At 38.5% G+C, this 17,746-nt stretch overlaps 1 protein-coding gene across 3 annotated transcripts in view; it reads right to left on the reverse strand.

The window, feature by feature from the left end:
• The window catches only part of LOC109084348 (regulator of G-protein signaling 6-like), a 65,079-nt gene extending 48,117 nt beyond the window's left edge, over positions 1 to 16,962 (reverse strand). The window contains exons 1-2 of one of the 3 annotated variants that reach the window (XM_042746222.1): positions 16,446 to 16,962; positions 14,250 to 14,362 (exon numbers count right to left, since the gene is read on the reverse strand). In XM_042746222.1, coding sequence (XP_042602156.1) covers positions 14,250 to 14,333 — 84 coding nt within the window. In that variant the 5' untranslated portion in view covers positions 14,334 to 14,362; positions 16,446 to 16,962. The other 2 variants (XM_042746220.1, XM_042746221.1) reach the window with 2 other exon arrangements.
• Positions 16,963 to 17,746: the final 784 nt, after the last annotated feature.

Below are 17,746 nucleotides of genomic sequence, written 5' to 3' on the forward strand. Positions count from 1 at the left end.
GTCCTGTTTTTCCGCAAAGCCCTACAGTTCCATTCGACCAATCACCGCGCACCATTCCATGACGCAAACTGTCATGGCGGCACCCTGTCAGTAGACGCCGGTAAACACTCACCTCAGACTTTTAAGTTTTTATATAGGCTACTAAAATGAATAACTTTGATGGTATTGAGGAGCCAGTGGTCGTGTCGTCTGTGGGAAAGAAGCGGAAGCCGTCAAAAGACAACCACGAAAGGGAAGTCAGAAGGAGAGTCAGAAACTCAGGGGGTGGCAAAATACCGGCGATTGCTTGTTCTCACAGTGAATCAAAAAACTTTTGTCATGCCGACAAACTGACAGCTGATGATCTTGTAACAGAATTAAACACCTCTTGTAGCGTGAACCAGACAAATTAAAGATTCGATCGGGAGCCTGTTTGAAACATGAGCCGAATTCCACAGAAAGGCAGGATGTTGTAAATCAACTCCCAGCACCACAATCTGATAACCAACCAACTCTTTCAGAGAACAGCTATCAACATTAACACCATTGGAACAATTATTGACAATTTCAATTCGTAGAAGAGATTGTCTAATTTGGGGCAAGTAATCGAAGAAATGGACAGTCTGAGCCTCACATGTAAAGCCATGAGATTAAACAAGATCGTTGGATTGACTTCCCCCCACCTAGCAAAACCAGACTGAAATTCCTAAGGAGACCTGTTAACCCCTCTGGTCTCCACAGGACATATCCTTACTCCCCAGAATGGCACAGAGAATGCCTTCCAATGCATATATGCACCAAAATGAACTCAAAAAAGACTTCTAAATGGATATCAGTCCATTGCTCAACTCCATATCATACATGTAACCCCCACATTTGATTTTAATGTTTCTAATCATTTATTGTGTATGTCTTTTTAAATAACTCTTGAATAGCTTAAGGGATCATATTCATGTTTAGTATGTGTGTGTTCGAATATTCTTGCTTGAAACGTTTCTGACCATCAGTTATTTGTCAAATGTATCATATTCTTGTTATAGAAATCATGTCCAAATTATACCCTGCAAGAGCGGGAAAATTCGGACCACGAGCTTGATAAGATAACATATGATTTATGAATGGGTGGGACAAACATCGCAACACCACGAGAAAAGACAATATCTAATTGGTCAAGACAACATTTGAGGTGTGGCCAAAAGGCCAGTTTAAATACTCAGGACACCATCAAATTTAGCTTTTAGCTTTTAGCTTTTGTCAAGCTTTTGCTATCAGTCATGCCTGCTTTTATCTTTGCTTGTAGTTTAAGCTTTTAGTCATGCTTTGTCATCACTTTTAGCGTTCTTCGAGCGCCGTTCCAGCGTGCTTCGGCCTGCACGCCTGCTGCTACTTAGCCACGATGAGAAGAAACACCACCTAGTCTCGTCAAACTTTACTTCTTTTCTTTTCCGTTTGAGAGTTCGTGTTCTGAGTTAAGTTTTGTAACGCCGTGTCTCCGAGTCTGACCTCGAGTGCCCGTTCAACTTCAGCCAGCCCCACAACTCCGCATCTTCAGCCAACGCCCAACCACGGGCTTCCCAAGACGTCACTTCAACGACTACTGAACTTCCAGCCAATCAGCAACTTCGGGAAACCCCCTTTTCAGCGACAACAAAGGGAACCCCGTTAAACAGGCAACGCAAGTAACCTCCAGACTCACATCTGTACTGGTGTTATCTAATATAATTTTAAACTTCATTGAGGAACTCAGTGCGAGTGTTAATTAAGTGATTAAATGGTTGTTCATGTCTATGCAATTTCACGTATTGCTGTAAACTTGGGATTTCACATTTTCATCCTCTTAAACTCACTCTTTCCTAACGTTCTATCCTCCTGCAACTTGTGTGAATGTGTGAGTGCGTGTGCTTATGTGTTAGATTAGTTTATATGTCTTAGATTTATCTAATAAAGGCTTATTTATATTGAAAAGAGAAGTATCTTGTGTTTTGTGCTCACAAGTTAATGTCTTAAACTGCCGATCTTGTTACTGTGCTAATTAATAGTTTTCACTATACTTTGGATATTAATATCCAGCGCAGATTTGATGTTAAACGGCTCGTTCAGTGAATCGCTGGCCGTTTCAGTGATCAGCCGTGAAACAGAGAACAACATCAGAATCAATCAAAAAACTTAAAAAAACAAACATAACCAAAACACACACTTTCAAACCAAAACACCTACTGTCATACCACGAAGGCCGAACAAGACCAAGCAATTTTACGCCTGATAACAGTAAAACGGGTACAGCGAAGACGTCCCAAGGTGGCAATTGAAGATGCACAGAAGGAGAGGGAGGTCACGAACGAGTACTACTTGCTCTCCAAGGATCATCCCACGAAGGTTCCTGTCTGCAAGGCAACTTTCTGTGCAGCGCAATACAAAAATATATAAATAAATAAAAAAATAAAAATAAAAAAATATATAAAAATATATACAAAGATAGATAGATAGATAGATAGATAGATAGATAGATAGATAGATAGATAGATAGATAGATAGATAGATAAATGAATAAATAGATAGATAAATACACAAATAGATAAATAAATAACATGCTAAAAGTGAGATATTATGTAAAAAGTTATTCAAGTTATTGGTTTGTAGGCCAACCCATTTCAGGCTGAAATGGGTTTGTGGTTGACTGCCACTGTATATTCTGATGAGCCACTAGCCTACGCTATCTCAGTTTCCTCTTAACAAAGAAATAAAATGTTATTTTAACTTTTGTCGTTGCAGGTATTGGCAAAGATAGAGTAGCTCGAGTGGCAAGATATTATGCAGAGAATGCTGAGGCCAGACCAGAACGTAGGGGTGGTGCTCGCAAAGTTACAGAAAATGAAGAAAAGAAGAAACTTGTGATGGATCACATTCAAACATTCACTTGTAGGGCAAGCCACTATGGCAGAAGAGGAGCACCTGGGCGGAAATACCTTCCCAGTGACCTCAGCGTAAAAAAAATGCATGATTTGTTCAAGCAGCAAAATCATGATGCTGTTAGCTACTCTCTCTATTACAGTGTTTTCCGATACAGTTTCAACCTTGCATTTATTTCATACAGAAAGTGAGTTTTTGTTGATGAAATGGATTTGTAGCATTTTGGGGAAAAACGTGTTATGGATATATTGCATTTTGGAGAAAAAAAAATTTCTTTGTTTAATAAATGTTTAAAATCAAAATATGGATTTGATTTTTTTATGTTATTACAAACTCATAATGATAGATTACAGTTTGAAACAGAAAATAACAGTTTTCATACAAACAGTCTTTTGGGAAAGAAAATGTCTTTTTTCTCAATTTAACAATTTTGGATTTATAGCGTTTTGGAACCAAACTCTTCATTTGCATAACACCACCCAGATGTTCATGCAAAGAAAGAAGGCGTGACTTTTATTCTGGTTGTAGTATTGTTGTTGCCGCCGCCGCCATGTCGTATAGACGCTGTGTGTTTGGTTGTAAAAGCGAAACTACTTTGTTTGACCTTCCAAAAGAGGATGATATCTGCTTCGTCATGCCTGGAGCCGATCCGTGCTGGTTGCTGAGGAAATACATCAACTTTGCACTGTGGATCGCCGGATCGGCTTTCACCGTGGACGAAGCGGGGTCCAGTCCGGGGTCATCACATGTGGTTGCCGCAAGCCCAATGGATGCTCCTTCGTAGAATCCACTGGCCGCGCCGTTCTCAAGGCTGCCCGCCTCTGCTCACTCAAGCCGGCCTCCACTCACTCTAGGTCATGGTTCACTCTAGGCCTCCGGCCTCCTCTCATTCAAGATGTGTGTGAGACGCTGTTTTGTTGAGAAAGTGAAAGTACTTTGTTTGGCCTTCCAAAAGAGGACATTACTAGAAATCATGTTTATATCACATTTATAATGGGTTTTATGTTTGTATCTCATCGCTCCAGCCGGACAGGGCATCACAATATAAATTTTTACCTCATGTCGTTCCAAACCTGTATGACTTTTGTTATCTCTGGAACAAGCCCCATTCAATGAATGTCCACACTGAATGGAGTACAGTGTTATTTTGGACCCCATTATTTTCGGACTTTCATTATTTTACAAAAACAGTTGCAACATTCTTAATAAAAAAATCTTTGTGCTCCACAGAACAAAAAGTCATACAGGTTTGGAAAAACTAATGTGAGTAAATGATGACAGATTTTTTTTGTTGGGTGAACTATAAATGCGAATTCCAGCAGATGACATTATCACTGGCGAATATGTCCTAACAATACATTTTTTCAGACAACTTTAACAAAACAAACAAACAAAAAAAAAATCATTCACTGAATACGTTCTAATGACAGGCCAGTACTTTCATGTCACAAAACAAATGAACGCAGAAATCTGAAGAGATCTGAAATCTCACTCCTGTACATTTCCATCTGTTTCGCTTAGGCTTTCTTCACAATGGACAATGGACTCTGCAAAAGCATCTTAATGAGCTCTTAAACTGTCCCACAGCTGTCTTCATCAACCATTCATGCACACACACACTCAAATTTACAGAGCTGCGCCCTTCAATGCCAGCCTCTAATCCTGCCATCCCACACTTCAATTATTTATCCATCACCCAGCCCGGCTTTCTGGCACTTTCTCTGTGATTACGGCACTTGTCTTTGCAGCGTGACTATGTGAGACAGTGCAGTACAGCAGTGCTCTGCCCATGTTGAACCAACCTGGATTAAATGCACCATTACACTGTGAGCTCAAATAGGCTTGATTTCAGAAGACACCTCGGAAGAATACATGAGAATAAAACTAACGTAAACTGAGGTTACTGCCTTTTCCTGTATTAAACAGGAAGGTCGCAAGTGAAGGTAGGCAGCTGGCATACAGAATGCCAATGAGGTGCAGGCTATGACTTAGTGTGGACGGTTAAAATGCCAAGGGCAAGGGTTTCATTACCGCTATGCTAATCCTTCAATGCTATATTGAGCTAAATGCTGTTCAGATAGCCTAGCCTTTAGTAAACACACATCAAATGTCACTATCAGTGCTCTTCACCTAAATCCCCCTTTCCCTTTTCAGCTCCCTATCTCACCTTTTCTTCCATATTTGAAAGAAACAGCAGCCCACCGGGACTCGATTAGAGCTCACCAATTCAAACAGCAACAGGCCATATCAGTGTCTGCCAGTTGAAACACTTAAAAGGGAGTGTGATGACAGGAGAGACATTCATAATCAAGGGTACTGCATTCTGGATCACTGAGGCTTTGAGTCTCCGTTAGATAAGATGAACATTTCGCTCGCGGCCAATACATTGACTGCAGCACATCATCAATCCATCTACATGACTTACAAAAACAAAGATTCTCTGCGTCAACCAGCCACAACAATAAAATAAAAAACCTAACAACCCTCACTGAGGTCACAGGGTGGAGTATCACAGGCCTAAATTAAGAGTTGTTCTCTAAAGCATCATCCACATGAACATAAAATAAAAAATGGCGCCATACCATCCCAGTGAAAAAAATAAAATAATGGTGGATGCTGTGTTTCCCAGCATGCACCACTATATGAATAAATCATGTAAATTACTGCTTCAGTGTTTACTGTTCTCTGCATTACTTGCACTGGTAACTTGGAGTGAATCTTAATGAGGAATTGCTCACTGTAGCACCTCCTCATTTTTACATTGTATTTTTCTAAGAGCAAACAGAAAAATACAATAGACTGAACACCATCAACTGGTTTACTTGCACAGCAGTTTATTATGCAGCGGGTTTATCTCAAGTGTGGCCTCCATACTGCTTATAAAGCTATGTGAGAATCAGGATGGATTACTGTAGTATATTGGCATACAATGTGAGGTAATCTAGCATTACTAAAATAAACAGATTTAATATTAATCTTTTCCACTCTTAAGCCAATGGCATTACCCCATATGTGCCTAAGGATGATGATGCCTGACCTACTGAGAAGAACTGAGAGAGGAAAGGATATAAGGTACTTATACTTATGCATAAAACTCCTCCAAACAAGACCAAATTGGAAGGTTGAGCAGATAAAGAACTAGAGCTATTAAAAGAAAAAAAGAGAGAAGTGTAATCTAGAGAGAAAGGTTTTGCAGTGTCCAAAACTGGAGCTCAATCCCTTAGGACAGTGGCTTCCTGCTGGTGTCTTTGAGGAGCAGCAGTGCTTGTCTGGGTAAAGTTCACATTTATTAATCATAGTCTCATGAATGGCACCTGCTGGGTCTTTTGACCTGACCTGACCCAACCAACCTCTTTAGCCTCATGAAGGTACTCAATTACAACAATCAATAACAAGGAATCCTCTTTATTTGACAATAACACATTTTAGTAATGTGACGGATATTTCTATGGAAATAATGTCATAAGGACAGTTCTAGAACAACTTTTGACATGTCTCGCACCAGACACTTTTTATACTTCATCACACATTTGGCCTCTGTACAACAATACTTTTTAGGATGTTCTCCATAAACACAGTGAGACATTAAACAAACTTGTATATACTCACATTAAAGGGGTCATGAACTGAGATTTCAAAATAATATAAGCGGTCATTGTGCTATAAAAACATTCAAGTTTCAGAACTCAGAATTTTCTCGTGAGTCTAAAAACAGCTTATGTTTAAGCCAGCCTGCCAAAATGACAGGTTGTAGAATGTGGCACTCTATGATGTAATAGTGTGGCTAAACACCGCCTCTGCAGAAGATCAATGCCTGTTTCTACATCACTACCTGTTTAGCACTGATTCGCACACGTAATGTAAATAAAGAGAGAGGCAAACACAGGTCTACCAAGAAACCAAACAATAAACTTTATTTGATGAACTTTGACATCAATGTGCCGACTACAGTGGATCTGATGTCTCATCACACAAGTGAGTAACTTTTCTTTACGTGATCACTATTGCTTTGTTATTACAGATCATTTGATATTTACTCAGTATTATGCATTTTTAACTTAAATCACAGCAGCATCCATCCATGAAGGATGTAATCTAAGCTGATAATCATACACAACTATTAGCCAATCATAACAGTGGGTGTTTACATAAAAATAACAAATACTTAAAAATAGCCTATTACTTCTAAATGATGATGTTTTTTATTTTAAAATAAAAAAACAAAGGCAGTTCATGACCCCTTTAAAGTGGGACTCAACAAGTCACATCCAAATCCTCGTGGTGTCCCCTTTTTTTACTTGGGGCTCTAAGCATGTGCCTAGCAGTCACTCTGAACAACTTGCCAACATTCTAGCAACACTCTAACAGCTAATAAGAATAACTTTTCTGAACAGTTTATGTTATTGTAATTTTTTCAAAATGACTCCGCACATACCAACTCTACTCAGATATCTGCTGAGATGTGCTGTTTGGAGAGATTGATTGTGTAACCTTTGAGAAAATGTGTGTGTGGGCTAGCTTTTTAGACAATAAACAATTAGGAACATGATGAACCAGGTGCTCTTTTGAGAAGGTGCATTGTAAGTACAGGTGTATCTTTCTATTGTTCTGAAGAGGCTTCGATACAAATCTTTACACCTAATGCGTGAGCCCTGGCTCATAACAGATTCACAAGAAGTGGTCTGTGCTCACCCATAGTATGAATAGGTCTTCATGCCATTTTCATAGAATGGCTGCCTTTGAAATGCCGCCTTCATTATGCTCATGAAATAACACCTTGGAAAGTAGGGCTCTGGGTCTTTTTAACTGCAAATGATGTGATTGTTTCAGCATACAATAACCTGCATACAGCCATATGCTAATGTGGCCCAATAGCGGGGGATTGTCCAGAAAAAAACTGCATGCTGCAACAATATTAGCATCTGTTCTTCTTATTCTGATCCTAAAAAAAAAACAACTGAGGTTGCTGATACTAATCTCATTGTGATATTAAAGGGATAATCAAAAATTAAAATTCTGTCATTGTTTACTCACCCTTAAGTCTTTCCAAACTTGTATGCATTTCTTTCTTCTGCAGAACACACAAAAAAATATGTTTTTAAGAATGTTGGTAGATAAACGGTCTCGGCTCCCAATGACTTCAACTGTATTTTTGTCAAAATAATGGAAGTCAATGGGAAACAAAAATAAAATATTTGGAAGAATTTTAGTTTCACAGAACAAAGCAAATACAGGCTTGGAATGACATGAGAGTGAGTAAATAATGACAGAATTTTCAGTTTTGGGTAAACTATTCTTTTCTTTTTGGTAGCTATTAGGTCAAAGAGGTTGTTGTCTTTTAGTATGATTCAATAATTGAACAGATTTGCTATGAATATTCATATGGAAAATTAAAAAAATAATGCAGCTCATCTATACTAGGCGATCTGCATAAACTGAAAAACAGAGATTTAGGATGCCTGCTCCACCCCCTCCTGAATGTCCTTCATATTGGAGCGTTCCACCGGGATACATCATCATGTCATGACAGCACTTCAAGTCCCAAGCAGATCAATGAGTAAATGACTCTTTTTGTGTGCAAACAAATAATCAAAGGGTGAGAAAAACATTGCCAGAGCTGCAACGGCCCTGATATATAGACATCATGGGGATGGAGGCAGGAGCTAACATGCCCAAAAGAGTACGGATGAAACATGAGACCTTCTCTGACCTCAAATGAAACTGTATTATTGCTTACACGAGAGTTTAATCCAGTTCAGTGACCCCCTTGAATGCTCCTCAAATAGTGCAGGGGAACAGATCCAAATCCCTGCCACTTCCCCAAAGTCTATACAACAAATTCTGTACAAATTCAGCATTCTGTTTTATTACCAAACTCTTGCATGTGCTTGCTAGTCCCAAAAGCAAGGTAGGAGCCTTCAGCTGGAGGCAGCATCTGAGCATAAAGAGGGAAACATGAATTGATTGTGTAAAGCACCAAACAAAATGTGCAGATTTGGCATTTTATATTATATGCAGAGGCGAAATGCTGTTTATTTGAACGATGGTGAACTCTGTTATCTGTCATAAACTAATTGGTTAAGTGGAGAAAATAACACAAATAAGAAATCTGCCCAAAGAAATACTTGCACGAATAAGTTCAACAGAGCTTGAAAGAAATAATTAACCGAGCTGTCAGAATTCACACAAACACTCAAGGATAAACCTGCATACACACACAAGCAAAAATACAAGAACAAAGCAATAATGGGGCACCAGTCCTTTCTGTCTGCTTGTGTGAAGTGGTAATGAAGAGCACATCAAGCTACTGCTGTTTTATAATAAGTCGTCTTGCTTTATCTGTCCAACTAGCACCAGAACGCTCTTCTTCAGCATCTCCCCACCCTCTGTTTTATCATTACCCTCACTTCATTTTCATGCCAAATAAAATATGGAGAGAGACATTTTTCACTACGGTTGTTTCTCTTTGAGGGGCCCTGAACCAAAAATGGCCACTGTAGCACAGACTATGGATGACAGTAATTAATTATAGCTGAATATGGTATGATAATAGGCTCCACTGATATAATTAGCTTCAAGAGCCTCCAAAGTATATTTCTGCCCACCTGGTTCATCCTTCAAACCTGTAATAAAAAGAAAGATCATTTGGGAATGATTTGCTTTGTTGCTTCTTGATTAGATCTAGCAATGTTCAGCATGTTTTTGTCATGGTCTCTCAACAGGACACAGTAGAGGAAAACCAAATGCAAATTTGAAATGGCGGTTGTCTAAATTGCTAACAAAAAGGTTTAACCCAAAAGAGGTCTGACCCAGAAAATTTAGTAGCTGAAATCCCAACACCTTTTTTTGTGACCAATGGGCTCTTAAACAGGACACTAAACTGCAGATTGCTCCAGGGACGGTCTCCTGTACAACGAAATTAGCATCACTCTGAATAATAAAAGTGGCTGCTAAATGGAAAATAATTCACCTTCATTCACAAATAACATATTAAAGTCATATTCATCATAATACATCTGACTATTGTCTTTTAAATTGTAAAATTGGCCTATCAATGATCCTTTTTGTTTGTGTAATATAATGTAATATAGCTATCATATTTTAAGTTAGGTTTAGTTAAGCTATAAGTGAACAGGTATATGATACTGACAGGCAATGAGTCAAAATGCACTGTGATATTCCCTCAGTTCAGCCAGTCTCACAGGTCATATCTGTGGCTACCTGCAAATCATCGGCTCAGTTCCCTTAAAACAAAATGAACAAAGCTTTAGTGGTTCCCTAGTCAGTTATGTTTTCCTGAGATCGGCCAGGAAAATTGCCTGAGCCTTTTGTAGCTGTAAACATGAAAGTAAGACATAAATCTTGTGTAAAATATTTCTCTTCTATCTTCTGCTAGAAAACTTCACTTGATACAAATTCCCCAGCATGATAGACTGTCAGAAGCTAGCTTGTAATCAACAAAGCATTGAATAGATAAGCCCGTTTCAAAATTACAAAATGGTTGTAAAACCAGCGAGCATACAAAGAAAGGTTAAAACTTAAAAGGTGCATGATCTGTTCAATAGTCATAAAATGACAATAGAAAGGGAATCAAGGTGGACACACACTGAAGTGAGACTGACAGTGATTTAAAGGGCATCTGAGGTCAGCACAGAGCGGGTGACACTTGAGATGTGACCGGAGAAATAAACGTCCTTCTGAATCCATCCCTCTTCCTGATTAATTCAGCTGGCCATATTCCATTCCACTGTACAGAACTGTCTTCCTCATTGTATAATTTACATCCAACCTTACCAGCTTTATTTGATTCAAATTATTTGGTCCAAAATACAGTGCATTTTGTGAAATACTATTACAGTTTAAAGTAACTGTTTTCTATTTCAATATAATTCTTCTTATTGGTAAAGCTGAATTTTCTGTCATTATTCCAGTCTTCGGTGTCACACAATTCTTCAGAAATCATTCTAATATGATTTGCTGATTATTTGATGCATAAAGTTCAAAAGTACAGTATTTATTACATTTTCGTAACATTGCAAATGGCTTTACTATCTTTTATTATCATACTACTTTTGATCAACTTAATGCATCCTTACTGAATAAAAGCAATAATCTATTTCAAAACTTTTGCTGATCCCAAACCTGCAGTGGTATTTATATTTTGTTTTATTACTTGACTTTCACCTGGGCTTATGTTAGAAAAATAGCTTCCCATTCTAGATGCAGTTTTGGGGAAAACTGGCAGATAAGTTTCTGCAGAGGCAGACAAACAGATCCACATATCTCACTAGATAAAGCTGCACTGGGAACTGTCATAAGAAACAAGATCCAAAGGATACTGTATTACGTTTATATAATACAATAAAGCCTTGAAGGTTGCCAGGGAAGTCAAATACACAGAACCACTCTAAAAATACTCCGCTGCCCCAACAGAATTTTTGATAAACGTGTCAGATTCTCACTTAGTTCTGTACATATTTGAAAGGGTCAGTGGATGTCAGTGAAACAGATTAACCTTGAGGCATTTTGTCTCATCACATTTCCTCAGAAACAAATAATAGCCTTCGTAACAGCAGTCGATAAAGTTGATTTCAAAGCATTTTCTCTGCCAAGAATCAGAATAAAAGTAGTACAAGATAACCTACTGGTTGTGACCATACATCTATTATTCCCCATGCAGGGGGAAGAATGTATTTTTTTCAAGCCATAAGAACACAGCATGTGTTCGCGCACCATAACAGAACACACCGAGCTTGCTGTCAGCCATTGAATACTCTCTTCCATAGTCTCACCCTCGTTCTCTGCATCTCTCGCACATGGTAATGATGTTCGCCCCGTGGGGCTTTGCATGCTCTCTTAATGGGTAAATTCATCAAAGTCAGTCCTGTTTCGCTGCACATCCAGGTTAATTGTGTCTGTTTACACATGCACATGATATCCCTTCTTGTTTCTCCTCCCAAAGCAGAGCAAAACTGAGATGAAGTGTGTACCAAGACACAACATCCACTGCAACAGTGTGCAATAGAGCAGTCAGCCATCACTGTACACTCTTAAAAATAAAAGTATTTTTTAAAGCAGTGCCACAGAAGATTATATCTGGGTTCCCCAAAGATATTTCAGTGCACACACAGTTCTTAAAAGAACCATTTTGGAGAACATTTTAATAATCTAAAGAACTTTTTCTGAAATTAAAAGTGATAGTAAAGGTTCCAGGGATAGTAAAGGTTCTTCATGGAACCACAGATGCCAATAAAGAACCTTTATTTTTAAGAGTCACAAAGTGAGAAAGAGAGAGACATTCTGTGGACTCATTTTCCAGGAGAGACTTCCATGCCATCACTCTTGACTGGGTATTTGTCTGTTTCTACACAGAAGAATGGCACTCGCTGTGAACTCATGCTCATGCCCTAGGGGCACTGGGCATTTCTCCCATGTGCCTAAAGCATATTGTGAGCCATCTGGTGCCTATCTCATATACCTGTGAGGTAGTAAGCGACTAAAGAAACAGCAAGCTATCAATCAAAGAGCCAATGAAATCCTATCTTTGTAAGTCAGTGTTCTCTATCCTATGCAAGTTCCACACAATCCTAAAATGATTGACAGCTGTATTCTATGGACTCTCTCTTCATATCTTCTCTCAGTGCAAAGAGGCTTTCCTGTATGTCTAAAATATTCTGTTTAATAAATGTCTTGACTCTTGCAAAGGTACTAAGATTGGGAACGTACTGTACAAAATGTCTTATTCATGATCTCACCCCAAGACTTCACTGTTCAAAACTGACATTTTTCTTTTGTGTCAACCACACCCACATCTTAAGAGCCCCAAATGTCATAACAGGAAGTACTAAGATCCACTGATGTACAATAAAGCACTGTACAGCCTTAAAATGTTTTTTAAGCTGTTGACACTTGTGTTTTTAATAATAAAAACATCCAAACTTTGTTTAATAATATTCATCAACATAATAACTGCAATGATATTTATTAAATATTTACAGAACACTGCAAAGTGCAAAAAAAATTGTCTTTTTATCAAGTTTTTGTGACTTGCCTGCCAGTACAAATATCCAAAAATAACAAATTTAGAAGCAACACTGCATAAGATATTAAGACTTTCATATTACAACTTGAAGTTAAGCATATGTTATCTTACTGCAGTGGCAGATGTTTTCGCTTGTTTGTAACTTGTTTAACCTTAAAACAAGTAAAAAATACACTCATACTGAAGATGCATTCTCTGAAAACAAGACTTAATTTCTTATGCCTGCTGCTCTTCCAAAAGTAAATTTGCTTTGTTTCACAGAATTTTAGATATTTTAAGTGGAAAAGAATCTCATTAAGAAAAGGATTTCTGGTAGTGTAATAATATCAGTTGTACTCTATAATTCTTAGTGGCATGGACTTTTCATAATTAACATTTTATCAAGATACTAAGCAAAGGGTGCCCAAAGAGTGATTAGTATAAAAATTGTTTGAGTCTTATTGGCTTAATCTAAAGGTGCACTCTCCACCACAATGTTTATCTAGCAATTTGGCAGTTGACTTCAATCTCGCTGCAGTTGGGCTCAAAATCTTTGCGCCAGCTTGAGCTGATTATCTCCACTCAGATAGAAGCAAATCATTTGGCATCAAATATGGTTCACTTGGTTTTCCATAAAAGACTTGCTTGTGGGTGGTCCACAGCTAACTGGTCAAGCAAAAAAGATGACACAAAGCAAATAAGTACAGTTTCTACAGAAAAAAAAGGTTGTTATCAAGCTAGTATGGGTTTGTGATACAAGCGAGATGTTGAAGAATGCTAACATTAAGAAATTCATCACCCCTGACAGTTATTTTCTCAGTGTAGATCAGAATTCATCTTAAACACACATATGGTCAATTACAGAAAACTGACATGGTGAATGTATGTCTCTTTCTCTAAAAAAACATTTAGACCTTTACATGTTGGAGCAGAGGTTTACCACTGGAGCCATGGATGGTATATGAAATGCATAGCCATAAATTCTTAGTATTATAAAGGAACACTTCATGGTTTTCTATATGCTTCCAAGCAGACACTTTTACACATTTAGCCAACTTCTCTTTACTCCCAGAGACCATGAAGGTCAGGTAAGAAAAGAAATATTACACAAAGAAGCTGAATAAATATCAAGGGATGACAATGCACTAGCAAACAGAGAAATAAACTCATTCAAATTCAAATCCAGTACTGAGCAATATTCATGACTGTGTGTCTGCCCTACCCTCATTGTATATATCTGCTGACCAAACTGCTTTCGCTTTCAAGCATTAACTTGCTGACAAGACTTTAAAGATTGCAAATATAAAGCATATAATATTTAAAGGCAATGCAGCAGTACCTTTCTGTAAGCAATCATGTTGGGTGAATCCTCATCTGGGTCAGCTATGCCCACTGCACCTTGCTCCTGAGAGGCCTGGGCCATGCTTGGTCTCTTGTTCTCTCTTTCTGTCTCTGGGGAAAGGACAGAACAGAAAAGAGATCAGTCAAACCGAATAGATTCCAGAGTGTCATCCAGACAATGAATTAAATATGTAGCCTACAATTGTTTGTGTGAAAGTGTAAATGAGATTTGAGAAAGTACATGGGAGTATTTTCAATAAAACATTTCTTAGATTTCACTGTTTCTTAAAATACTATCAAGACTTGGGAACTGATAAAATAAAAAAATTAAAAAAAGCTTTTATTTCCACTGAGGAAAGAAAGTCCTGCAGTAGGGTTTTGCAAAGTGTGGGAGCAGCATGGAAGACTGCCCTAGTTCTCAAATCTTTTACAGTTTCACACATTCAATTCGAACACGCTGATGATACATATGGGAACCAGAATGAATTTCTCCAGCACCTTATGGAGTACTTGTACAGTAAATATCAAATATATATGGGTAGAGGGGAATATTTTCAAAGAACAATGACTTCAACTTTAGGCTATTCAATTAACACATGCTTTATGTAACTCAGAATATACAGTAGACGATTCATGTGACATTATAGAATACAGAATTTCACATTCATAAGGTCATTTTTTAGTATTTAGTGTGAGTAATGTGTAGGCTACATGCTGAAAATTCATCAAGAAAGTATACTTTAATCACCCGGATAATGCGCATAATAATTTTTTTTTAATTAGTAAGGGAGGACCCCCCATGCACTCAAGTGTTAATATTTTTTTCTTTATGTTAATTTGAAAGAAAAAAAATACAGAAAAAATAGGTCTAAAAAGTAAAAGTTTCTTTAGTTTAATTTCTTTGGAGAAAGCACGGGTGAGATCGTCCGCGCATACAAAAACTATAGCTCTCGCGATTCTTCTCTCCCTTTTTAACAGACAGCAGCTGTCAGAAATCAATATATTTACTTAAATGACAGAAAAACGTTGTTGCCAGAATAACGAAATTATACCTAGAAAATACATTTGGTTATGTCCACCTCTAATTGCCTTAAATGTGTAAGTTCACTTGTTGTCAGGTTATGAACGCCGAGGGATTCAGCTTTCCACGCTAATAGGTTGCTCAGAAAGCGATTTATCGACCACTCATAATTGGAGTCAGCAGAGAAGACAATAGATCAGTTTTCAGTTTCACATAATGGAGAAGGTAGCCTATAGTTGTTATTGACATACACATCATTCGTGCAGCTTTTTAGTGGAACATGTACTGTTAGGCTACACTACAGGAATTGTAGCGTCTTAACTGAAAATACAGAGAGGTTTTTGAGCCTTAACACTACTCTATAAAATTCTTGTTTACTTTACATATTAAAAACAACAAACTACAGACACGCCTGCACTCTACATAAACCCCAACGGCGCTAGAAACATCCCTAAAACCTTCCCGATTAAACATCGATTATTTTAAGATGTCTAGCATTTGCATTTTACAAACAGTGGAAAAAATGTCTGTTAATACAAAAAGAAAAAAACACTCCATGCATTTGGTCTTCATCGCAGGCTGCACTTCACTACACAGTAGGTTATATGTGTGACCTACACGAGTGCGCTAGAAAAGACGGAAGATATGCTACTCTTTTATCTGCTCGAATCATTTGTGGACTTCTCTTCAGTAACCCTCAATCGGTCATGCTCTTCCGCGCTGGCCACACGAGGAGTGCGCGCTCACAACAGCTGTTTGTGATCCACACCAGCGAACCCAAAGGTAGAAATGTTATTAATTTGCGCGTGGGCATGATTTCCCAGCGCCGCATTGCACTACAAACATGTGTAGTTTTTTTTTTAAAATAGACAAACAGCTGCTTTCAGAGCGCAGTCCCCACAGGAACACCGGTCCCAATTCACACAGCACTCCACAGAGCGATGCCGAATATAGGCGACAGAAAAACCCGTCACTGAAAGACACGCGCCAGCCTCAATACAAGCGCGCGCGAGGCGACAGGATGATTCACTTCAAACTCACCAGCACTTCGGGAGCCACTTGAATTCAGCGCTGGACATGACAATTGATCATTCAGCGCCAGCGAACATGGGTACAAGTTTACAGTGACACACAGTCACACACAAACAACTGATGACTGGAAGAGCGCGTTACCTTGGTAAGTACCGCCTCGTCCACTCCTCGGAGCTCGATTTCCCCTCCTTAGCAACTAGAAAAGAGCAGGTTCATGATCTAACTGGCTTGAAGAGACTGTGGTGATGATGATGGGGGGTGTTGGTGGGGGAAAGATGATGAAGAGACTCCAAGGAGCTGTGCAGCTATGGAAAGCAGTGGGTTCCTTCCACTCTGTCCGTCTCTCGCGCGCACTGGATCCCAGCGTGGGTGGTCGCTGCGTGGAGTGGAGTGCTCAGGTACAGTGTGAGGATCCTGGCATGTGTGCAGCTGAGTGTGAGTGTGTGTGTCAGAGGCAGGGAGGGTGGGATGGAGGATAAAAGAGGGTGGGGGTTTGGGGATGGAGTGTCTCCCTCTGTAGTTTCTGGCAAGCAATTTTGAAACATGTTTTTGTTTATTAAGAGAAAACGCTTTTGCAGGCATACCGTTTTGAATTTCTGTCATGTGATTACAAACATTCAGTGGAGTAATCACCTCTAATATGTTTTTCTCTCATTGGGATTTCTTGCTACATCAAAATTAATTAGACAAACTGTGGGGCGTCAGGATTAGGGTTTAAGAAAAAAAAATAAACTATTACAATGTAGGCTATTACAGTTCTTTGGATCACAAAGAACTAATACATGAACACATTTTGTTTTTAATAGCATTATAAGTAGACCATATAAATGTTAGTAATTTCTTGTGCCAAAAACAAGACTATAAACTGAAGCGATGCAACACGTGACATTTCAAAAAAAAAAAAAAAAAAAATGTGCTGCTCAGACAGGTAAGTGTCAGATTTAAATGATCAGGGTTTCTTCAGAAGGATGTGTAGAGATAAACAGCCTCAGATATAACCAAAACAACCAGGTGGTCACATTTCTAGTTGTTTAGGAATAGGATTATAATACAGTAGTCAACATTTGAAGTGGATCAAAACCTTTCATCAAAGTTGTCCTAAAAGCAAAATGCGTTCTTGTCTTAGGATAACTTTGATGAACTTTTTTGATCCACTTCAAAATGTTGACTACTGTACATGGAGAGAGCTAACTAATCATTCTGGAGCCGCAGAAGAATGCCGTCAATGCAATGCTGATTGGATGTCACTGCAAGAACGTGCCCATAACTAGACACTGCCCTAACGTCAAAGGAAGCAGACAGGCAAAATATACAGGAAGTCCATTTTATGCGTTTAAAACCAGGCACTGGAGTTTCATTTTATTTAAATGTGTCTTAATAAAAATGCTGTTCTATCAGAATACACAACTAATGTTGAATGGCTATCAATGGAAGATGATGTT

This window comes from Cyprinus carpio, chromosome B20 (genome assembly GCF_018340385.1).
Source record: "Cyprinus carpio isolate SPL01 chromosome B20, ASM1834038v1, whole genome shotgun sequence".
Lineage (NCBI taxonomy): Eukaryota > Metazoa > Chordata > Actinopteri > Cypriniformes > Cyprinidae > Cyprinus > Cyprinus carpio.